Source organism: Fulmarus glacialis, unplaced genomic scaffold (genome assembly GCF_000690835.1).
Source record: "Fulmarus glacialis isolate BGI_N327 unplaced genomic scaffold, ASM69083v1 scaffold29107, whole genome shotgun sequence".
In the NCBI taxonomy this organism is placed as follows: Eukaryota; Metazoa; Chordata; class Aves; order Procellariiformes; family Procellariidae; genus Fulmarus; species Fulmarus glacialis.
The window spans coordinates 1-9,636 of NW_009225564.1; the positions used below are offsets into that span (position 1 = coordinate 1).

A 9,636-nucleotide genomic window follows, 5' to 3' on the forward strand; every position below is an offset into this window, starting at 1 on the left:
CCGGCCCGTGGGTCACCGGCGGGCAGGCCGGGAGCAGCCGTGCCTCGCTGGTGTGGGAACGTGCGGAGACTCGGTTAGAGAGAAGCGTGGTCACGGAGTGATCGCTTCGGGTTTTACGTGGCTCGCTGGAGGTTTTGGGCCACTCGGCGCTTCCAAGATGGAGTTTCTAAAGCACCTCAGTGGAGCATGGACACGTTACTTTTGCTAACCTTGCAGAAATGCTGTCTGGGCTCTGGATTCTAGAAGCTGAGAGTGTGGTGTGTGAATCTCGCCAGTAAAGCCGCAATATGGAAGTCTTTCTTGTAATGCTGAGCAAGGCAAAAAGAGCAATGTTACTTAATCTTTTCTGTATCAACCCAGTGGGGAAGATGGTGTTGGATTTTCAGCCTATTGTTCTTATTGTCAGTACTTGTAAAAGTTAGCATTTTTAAGTAACAGAGCTGTGACCTTTACTTATTCAGAGATAAGTTGAGGAACTGGTATGAGACATACTCTGTCACATAGCTTTACTTGGTTGTTTTCTCTGTTGCTTTGTCATGTGTTTTGGCCTAATCTGTGGGACGGGCTGAACATGAGTCTCTCATGTTGTGGTGAGATCACGTGTAGAACGAAAGTTGTTGGGTGTGCTTTCCTAGCTCAAGCTCTGCCCTCTTAACAAGCAATACAAGTGAGAGGGCCTCTAAATTTGAAAGCTGTTATTTGGTGTGAAGCTGAAACTGTGGGGTTTTTTGTTCACTTTAAAAGTTCAAATTATTTTCTTAGGGGAGCAAAGAAGTTACCAAGATGTTCTTTCCCCCTTTGCCTCCTATACTCTGGGATAGTAGTGGGAATATCTGACCGTTCTAGCTCAGAACTTGCTTTTGCATTTGGTATGCCTGCACATTATTAATAGAATTAATTGGTTCTCACACAGGTCCACAGAGTTGGATTCTAACTGGAACTGGTTCCAGCTGAGGTGTATGCAAGTGGGCAGCAATGCCAACGCGGTGAGGAGCCTCTGTAGGCATTTTGCTTGCTTTCCCTCTTGCTAATCCACATCCTCTGTTTCTTGTCCCTTTCTTTTGTGTGGCTTTCTTGGTACCAACCTCATCTGGTTTTTTTTCTGGGTACCAACCTCATCTGAAATGTGTAATGAGGACAGGCGTTTGTCAGGTGTGCTTGGAAGTCAGACTGTGACCTTTGAATGCATTGTTTTCTGATGTGCAGATCTGTCATTTCCTTACATCTCATTTAAATGAGAGGCACAGTCTTTTTAAATGAAAGAAGTTAGTAACACTGATCAGTTTGAAAGCTCATGCTCAGCATTATGACTCAGAAGCATCCTCCTGTGGAGGACAGGGATGGTTTTCTTAGGCCTCTGGAGTGAGGCTTCTTGGAGAAAGCTGTTCGATGAATGGTTGGTTCATGCTGTGTGCTCAGTATTTCATCCCCTGTCTCTGGGAAGCTTCCTTTTTCTGTTGAGTTTATGTCTAATGCTTGCTTGAGTATGATCTGGCAGTCAGGAGACTGAATATTCTTCTCTTTTCAGACTGCTTTCTTCCGCCAGCACGGCTGTACTACCACAGATGCCAACGCTAAGTATAATAGTCGAGCTGCCCAGATGTACAGGGAGAAGATCCGGCAGCTGGCAAGCGCTGCCATGGCCAAGTATGGCACTGATGTAAGTCTGAGCAGCTCTGTACTGTTAGATGTGTAGTGCTGGATGCTGAGTCTTGTAGGATACCTTCTTTTCTTCCCCTCTCCTTTCTTCAGCTGCTTATAGATGGACCGAGTGGAGCCCCTGGGCACTCCCCTGACAAGAGTGATGCTGATTTCTTCATGGAGCACACACAGGTGAGAAGAACTGTCTAAACCGGACAGCTTTAACAGTTCTCAAAGAGCCAGCTGTTCAGCCAGGAGCAGTCCCACTTAGTTTGGAAGGACTCTAATTGTTACTCGTTCAGTAGTAACATGGAAGAACATTCAGTCATCAGCCTGGGACATAGTCACAGATCTAAACAATCCCTCATGGGGCCTGTAATATCCATGTCCTTTGTTTTCGAGACCATCTTTATCTTCAAGGAATACTCAGAGCTACCAGCTACTCCCTGGAAAATGCTTTGTGTACTGCGTTAATGTGTAGTCTCTTTGTACAGTTAAAGCAAGAACTGGCTATTACTTTGAACTTCTGGTTTAGTCAGCTTTTCAGTGCATAGACTCTGGTAAAGTGGATTTGGGCGACTGCTTGCACAACGCTAGGTGGACTTTCTCAAGTGAATAGAGTAACGTGAGAATTGGCTGTATGGCAATAAAGATGGTAGAAGCAGAGATTATTTTTTTCCAGGGAACCTCATTCACGCGTTCTGCGAGATCTAAGCTCATCTCCTTAACCTGGGAAGTCCTTGCAGTAGCCAACTCCGATACTACTATCGAGTGATGCGGCCGTTCCTCCTGGCCTTCCATTCAGCTTAGCTTCTGTTTTTTTTTTTCTTTAATTTTTGTCCCTGTTCAGGGAGTGTGGACTTGTCCATATGTTATCTTATCTTCAGTGAAGGCATAGTCTGGAGTATGGAACACATTTCCTTTGGCCTAAAACTGAATACATGTCACTAAACCTGAAGTAAGTTCAGGATTGTTCTGTTCATTTATCTTCTACAAATCACTGGAATGACCATCTTCTTGCAGTCTTCCAGTACCTGGGATGTAGCAGATGCCAGCCAGAATCCTGCACAGTCTTCCCCGGAAGTAGAAAAAGCAGCAAAGTCATCAGAAGGCAGTGAAGTGTTGAGTGAGTTCCCTGCTGAATAATTTTTCCAAGAACCTGACTTCATTTCCAGGAGAATATACTTCGGTACCACAGTTAGAAGGGCTGAGCTTTTCCTTCGCTTCAGGCTTGAAGGAGTGGAAGCTTTGTGCACTCTATGATGTTTAGTTAAATTAGTGGAGACTTCTAAAAACACTGCTCTGTTTGGGATCAGTTCTCTGCTTTTCCTGAAATGCACATAAAACTGTTTTGGGGATTAGCTGCCCTGTTTCCCTGCTTCCAGACATAATTATTTGTCTGAACACTCTTCTCTATCCCTTGAATTTGGTGGGTCTGGAAATGACATATGAATATAGAGCAAAAAACTGTTTCTAGGGTGAATGACAAGGAAACCAAGAATCTGGGAGCATAGCTGTAATTTGAAACAGCTTTGGGTATCCCCCTGCAGCGTGTTTGCTTTCTTTTAACGTGTTAAGAACATTGCAGAGGGAATAACTTGCTCTGTGGAGATGTAAAGTTGTTGTGCTTGGGAAATTGCACGTTTCAAACTGTAACTTAGCTTGTTTGGCGGGGTGGCGGGGGGGGAGGGCAGAGGAGGTAGAAGAGATAGTGGGACTGTGAGCACACTGAAAAGAAAGGGGTTAAGAATCAGTCTGCTGAATGTTCTCTTGTGGTTTTGTGCCCACAGATTCTAGCCAAGGCCCATCTATTGACTTGTTGAGCACATCTCCTAAAGCTCCTCTAGGTAAGTAAGACTCTTCACTATCTCTCAGGTCAGTCTTACTCTTATACCTACTGTTCAGTAGTAAGCTCAGTGGAGCTGGAACTGATGAGCCAATTTTCAGAATGTCTAAAGGAGCTTATCTTCCTGTGGAGCCACTACTGAGGATCTCCCTGAAGCCCAAAACCATGCCGCAGTTTACTGGAAGTTTCCTCCTCATTTGGATGATCGAGTTCAAAGCTGTCGCCTTCCCAAAAGCTTGTTTGCATTTTTTGAGCTTTGGACGAAACTTGGCATTTGTGTATTTAGAACTTGGCTGATCAAGGCCACGTGGCTCTGGTGTTTGTTTTTTGGTTTGTTTTTTTTTTTTTTTCCCCAGAACCTTTGGAGGCAAATGAATTTTTAGCTTCCAGAGTAATAGGGATTTGTATCTGATTCTCCCCTGCCATTACTGTCCTGGCTGCACACAGAACTTCTAGGTGGATATTCTTTCCTTGTTGAGCGTGTGCTCCTAGCCCACAGTGGGTTCATCCTGGGTGGAAAGCTTGTGTCCTCAAGTGTCTATTCATTCCCCGTGTTTTATGTCTCTTCCTCAGACATGTCCATGTATCTATCAACACAAGGGCCTGCTCCTGCCAGAGGTAACTGGCTAACAGCTGGCCTGCGCTGGCTGCTTGTGACAACTCTGCTTGCCCCTTCTGTGATTCTGCCTTCAACTCTAACTTTAGCTTCCTGTGCTTGGAGGGAGAGAATGAACCAAAGCTTACATGTACCGACTGGGATCTAAACCAGCTATTACTTCTCTGGAAAGGGATCTTACTGTAATTTCTGTTAAATGTTTCCTGAGAGTAATAAAAAAAAAAAACCCACAAACAACCCCAAATCAAATGTTAGGAAGAGCAACCTGAAAACAGTCTTGGATAGTGTGAATGTTTTGAACTCCCCTATTTCAAAAACTTACGGTAAGCCTAGAAAAGATACAGGAAAAGCTATCAAGAATGATCTAAAGTGTGGGCTGACAAAAGTCATGTGGGTGTAGAAAGTAAGGAGACACTTTTGTGGAAGAAAAGCCCAGCAAGGGCGATAAAAGATTTTGGAGCTACATGTTGGAATCTGGGAAAATGTCTTGGGCAGTCCCTCTCTGTTTGCTTTGTTCTTACACTTTTCCCCAGGCATCCGCTGCTTGGCTGGACCTTGGCTGGTTTTACAAGTGTGGCATGCTTCATGCCCTCAGAGTGACAGGTTCCTGGTGCAAGGTGTTGGGGAACCTGTTGCTTTTACAGCTCACTGCACTTTAGGTCCATTTTGTTGTTGCTCTGTTCACGTAAACATGACTTTAGGGTTCTTGCTTCTTTGTCCCTAAGGCATTGGTGAGGCACTGACCTTCATATGGCTCTGAAGCTGCATTTTCTTGGATTTACATATGGAATAAATCTAGTCTTTCTCTAGCTACCCTGATCCCTACTGGGTAGGGTCACCAACTGCATGACACTTGGAGGAGCTATTCAAAGGTCTTAATTCACTTAGAAGTTTCTCCAGCAAAGGACATGCTTCTCTAGGCCACCAGCCTGCAATTGTGGAGCTTCTAAGTGCATCTTTCTTGGCTGGGTGAAGTCACCCAGGCTTCTGATGTGAAGCTGCATGGTGTGCCATGGACTCTATAGCAGCTAGGCTGTGGTGGATGTTCATGTGGGTTGCTGACTAATTTCAGCATTTAAAATTAATTCACTTATGCTTATTTCCTGCTTCCCTCCTCTTGCAGAACTTAAATCCTCCCTCATTGGAAAGAAGAAGCCAGGAGCTGCCAAGAAAGGGGTATGTCTGAGCTCTTGTTTTATGGAGAGGAGGTAGAGCATGTCTCATATTACTGCTGTCCTTTCCCTGGCCCTTGCTTTCTGCCCTTAACAAAGCTGCATACTGAGATCCATTTGGGGAAGGGAGAGCTTTGATTATATCACTGCTTACTTTGAAAGATAGCTTGTATATTAACAGATTAAAACAATTAGGTTTTGGATCATTACTTGTTGTGGTCTGAAGTATATGTGGCCCATCTCTTAGCACTGGCCACTGGTGGGTTAACTCTTGGGTATTCTTCCATACTCTGTTGCAAGCTCTATTGGATCTGTAGGTTGTGACTACACGTGGAGACCGACAGCCTGATCAGCGCAGCAAGGAGTAGAATTCTGATTTTCTTCTATGATGAATAATCTAGGGTGAAGAAATTGCATGTTTTTGTTTTTGTTTTTCAAGTTGGGTGCAAAAAAAGGTCTTGGAGCCCAGAAAGTGAGCAGCCAGAGCTTCAGTGAGATTGAGCGGCAAGCCCAGGTGGCAGAGCAGCTGAGGGAGCAGCAGGCAGTGGAGTCCAGGAAACAAGCTGAGGAGTCCATGTAAGTGCCCTGTTTGGGCTGAATACCTTGCATACGTAAGGCGGAAGTAATATGAGATTAATGCTGCTCACCCTAGGACCACCTGATGTGAGTACAGAACATGCTGCATGATAGGATGAGCAGTAGCTATAAGCCAATATGGCCCTTACAGCAGGGCACAAGTTATACTGCCATATTTTATTCAAATTGGCATCCCTGGAAGAGTTTAAGGAGCAGATATGGAAGTATTTTGTGTTTCTGCTGTCCTTTGGAGAGAACTGAAAAAGGCAAAGGCTGAACTGGATGGGGCATTCTGTCGGGGAGCGGGGGGCAATGCTTACAGTAAGGAAACCAAAAAAGAGTTGAACCCCAGTGGAGGTGAGATGGGAAGACAAGCAGTAGCTTCTATGCAAAGATTTTTGGCAGAGCTGTTGTGGAAATGGGTGTTTTGATGGGTTGTCAGGGTTACTCTTTCCCCTGGCCCTTCCATAGCATAGGCTGGAGGGGGGAGGTAACGAGCTGGTACCCACCTAGCTCTTTCCTTTAGAGTCACCTCAATGCGACTGGCTTATCAGGAGCTGCAGCTTGCTCGGAGGAAGGAAGAGAAGAAACTTCAGAACCTTGAAGGGAAGAAGCGTGAACAAGCAGAGAGGCTGGGCATGGGCTTGGTGTCCAGAAGGTACTTGGCTGTGGATGGCATAGGACAGACAGGTGCCTTGGAAGCACCCTGCTCTGGAAAAGTTTCCTGAAGGCAGTAGCTTGCTGTTCTTGTAACAGATAAGGAGCTGATTTAAAGTGCTCATATAGTGGACTATGTCTAAAAATGCTTCAGGCCCCAGAAGGAATGGGCACTCTGTTCAGAGGCTCTAGTTCTCATTTGAGCTTTTCCAAAGATGCTTGTGGCCTGTCAGCGTCTAGCCCTAGAGCCCTGCTGCTTGACAGATGTCCCCCTGCAGAATACTTCCCTTAAGAAGGGAGCTCAAGACTTCTGAGGGAGTCAGGATAAGCTAGATAAGTGGTGAAAGGGGCTGGCATCCCACCAACTCTCTCTTGAGACTTGTGGTGCCTGCCCTGCCTGTGAAGGCCAGATTCAGTTTTGAGGCAGACTGGTTGGAGGGGCTGGATGCTGTCAGGCCCGCTGGCCCTGACTGCCTGTTTGTTGTGCTAGTTCTGTTTCACACTCGGTGATGTCTGAGATGCAAGTAATTGAGCAGGAGACGCCGCTGGCTGCCAAATCTTCCCGCTCCCAATTGGACTTGTTTGAAGATGCTGGAGGCTTCACATCTGGACCCCCCAAGTAAGACTTAGCTTCAGTGTAGTCTTTGGCGTATTCCTGAACTTAATGTCTGGCCTAAATTATCTATTTTTGGTACCCAGGTACAAATATAATCCCTTCTCATTCGAAGATGCATTTGGCTCACGATGGGAAACGGACTCTTCATGGGGTATGGACAAAGAGGAGGAACCCGAGGTGACCATTTCCAGTATTCGGCCAGTTTCAGAGAGGTAAAGCGCCTGCCACTGCTACTGTACCTTCCTTGTGTGTGGGATAAAGGGATAGGTCTAGGAGCTGTGGGGAGAGATGCTGCTGTGTTATGACAGGAGCCTTGTGCTGCAGAAGATAACTTGCATGGACAAGCCCAAGAAAAAGGGCCTTCAGTGAAAGAGGCTTGGGCACTTCTTTGCCTATCGTGTCCCTAAGTTTGATACAGCCTTTATGGTCATCAAGTGCTGGCTGTTGTGAGGTGGGCAGACGAGAACCCTGATGGTAGCTAGCACTTGAGGATTTGTTGCTTTCCTTTGATCAGATGGGGTCTGAGAGAGAAGTCTGTTTCTTTTGCTGTGTTGGTGAGCTTAAGCTGAGACGTCTCGTCTCTTGTTTCCTCAGACCCACTAGTAGGCGGGAGGCAGAGAACAGGACATCAGTTGTGGAATCCAATGAAGCTCGGCAGAAGTTTGCAGGGGCTAAAGCCATATCTTCAGATATGTTCTTCGGGCGGGAGGCAGACGCTGAGGTAGATGCATTCTGCAGTGCTTAAGCTGGTACAGCTCTGGATTCATCTTCTCCTGTTTGCTCAGGTCCTACTTTGTTCCCTTCCTTTATAACCTTTTTGTTTTGTTTTCTGCTGCAGTATGAAGCCAGATCCCGACTGCAGCAGCTCTCAGGCAGCAGTGCCATAAGCTCTGCAGACCTGTTTGGAGAGGCGGAGAATGCACACTCAGGTTTGTTAGCACTCAGCGGGTTGAGGAAGGGGGCAGCTTTGGAGGACCTAGACTCGAGAGGGTCAGGGTGCTCTCTGGAGCTGGGGAGCTCCGGGGTAACTCTTGCTGGTTCTTGTAGGTGGTGTGTCAATTGGAAATGTCCTGCCTGCAGCTGACATCGCACAGTTCAAGCAAGGAGTGAAATCGGTTGCCGGCAAGATGGCTGTCCTAGCAAACGGGGTGATGAACTCCCTCCAGGTGAGGTTACACTACGGCACCTTCAGACAGGCTATTATCATGCTCGGGGACTTCCACCATATCCTGGCTTCTGCTGGAATTACTGTCTTCTCAAATTACATGGAAAGTCCCAGGTCGAGACCTGTCTTTTGTAGCTGATGACTACACTACAATGGCTGAGCAATTCCCAGTGGCCAGAGAACTCTACTTGGCCAACTTACTCTTCTGCTGGACAGGACACCTGGTTATGTCAGATATGCCTTTTCGCACAAATCTCAGGCAGAACTTAAAAAGTTAAGGCCATTTTACTTCCTGCCTTTGCATGGTGTCCTGTCTAGGTAACCTCACGCAGCATTCCAATCCCAAACACCCCAAGACCTTGTTATCTGTCTCTGGAGTTTGTATGAAGTGGTGTAGCATGGTGTCTTGGTGTGTTTCCTCCCCAGGATCGTTATGGCTCATATTGATGACCCAGGGACTGCAACTCACAGGGAAGCCAGCAAGAGGCACTGATGCCACCGTTGCCTGGAGTAAACTCTGCAGGATTGTCTTAGTTTGTCTGGGGTTGGTGGGGAAGGGAGAGGGTAAGCAGACGGGGTCAGGACGTGGCTGTGCCCAGGATGCTTTCCAAATATCTCTGGATTCCACTCTATTAAAATTCAATGTGCCCTCATACCCACTGCTATCTACTAGCCAGTGGAGACAGGCCTTCTGACAGGGTTAACCTCACTGCTGTAAAATATATGACAGGAACTCCTGGGCTGCCCTCATCAGTGCTCCTGTCCTGCTTGGCCTATACCTTAGTCCCCAAGTGACAGAGGAAAGGGGAATGCTATTTTTCTGAACATCATGTTACCTGGTTCCCACGGACATGACTGTTTGTGGTTGGTTTTTTTTTTTTGTTCTGCTCAGTACTCCCAATCCACGGTGCTGTGGAGTCCTCTCTATTTGCAGGGTCTGACTTTTACCATGGGATAATCCTTTTTACTGTCTTGTAAACCAGCATGTATTGATGCAGGAGAAAAAAATCAAACAAAGCAAAGATTATTTTTTTAGCTTCTAATTACATCATTGGCAAAAAAGGCCTAGGTAAAGAAGTACTGTAAAGATATCTCCCGGATCCCTGGTTATTTTGTTGCCCAGCTTTGGACCAAGGGCAAAGTCCTGAACCTCTGACTTGACCATGAGGTGAACTTCTGAAGTGCAGCAGTGAGGGAGGACTGTCCTCTTAGTCCTGTTCAACTTGGCTCTCTGCTCCCGGCTCTGGTTTTAACAAGAGTGTGTTTTTCTCTCCCTTGGACTATGGTGTTGAGGACAGGGTAGTAAGGAAAAGGGCTAGTTATACACTAACGATTAGCAAAAAGAGA

The 9,636-nt window shown here is 46.3% G+C and overlaps 1 protein-coding gene across 1 annotated transcript; it reads left to right on the plus strand.

Moving 5' to 3' along the window:
• The first annotated feature begins 917 nt into the window (after positions 1-917).
• ARFGAP2 (ADP-ribosylation factor GTPase activating protein 2) lies at positions 918-9,364 on the plus strand. The gene is made up of 14 exons (XM_009582531.1): positions 918-986; positions 1,529-1,660; positions 1,753-1,833; positions 2,665-2,767; positions 3,432-3,488; positions 5,227-5,279; positions 5,715-5,851; positions 6,378-6,509; positions 6,999-7,127; positions 7,208-7,336; positions 7,719-7,845; positions 7,963-8,053; positions 8,172-8,290; positions 8,716-9,364. The coding sequence occupies exons 1-14, from the start codon at positions 960-962 to the stop codon at positions 8,734-8,736; spliced, it is 1,338 nt and encodes a 445-aa protein (XP_009580826.1). The 5' UTR covers positions 918-959; the 3' UTR covers positions 8,737-9,364.
• The last annotated feature ends 272 nt before the right edge of the window (positions 9,365-9,636 follow it).

Coding starts and splice junctions, on each gene's coding strand:
- ARFGAP2 (XM_009582531.1), top strand. CDS start 960: ATGCAAGTGGGCAGCAATGCCAACGCG. Junction 1,834..2,664: donor TCTTCATGGAGCACACACAG/GTGAGAAGAACT, acceptor ATCTTCTTGCAG/TCTTCCAGTACCTGGGATGT. Junction 7,846..7,962: donor GGCGGGAGGCAGACGCTGAG/GTAGATGCATTC, acceptor TTTCTGCTGCAG/TATGAAGCCAGATCCCGACT.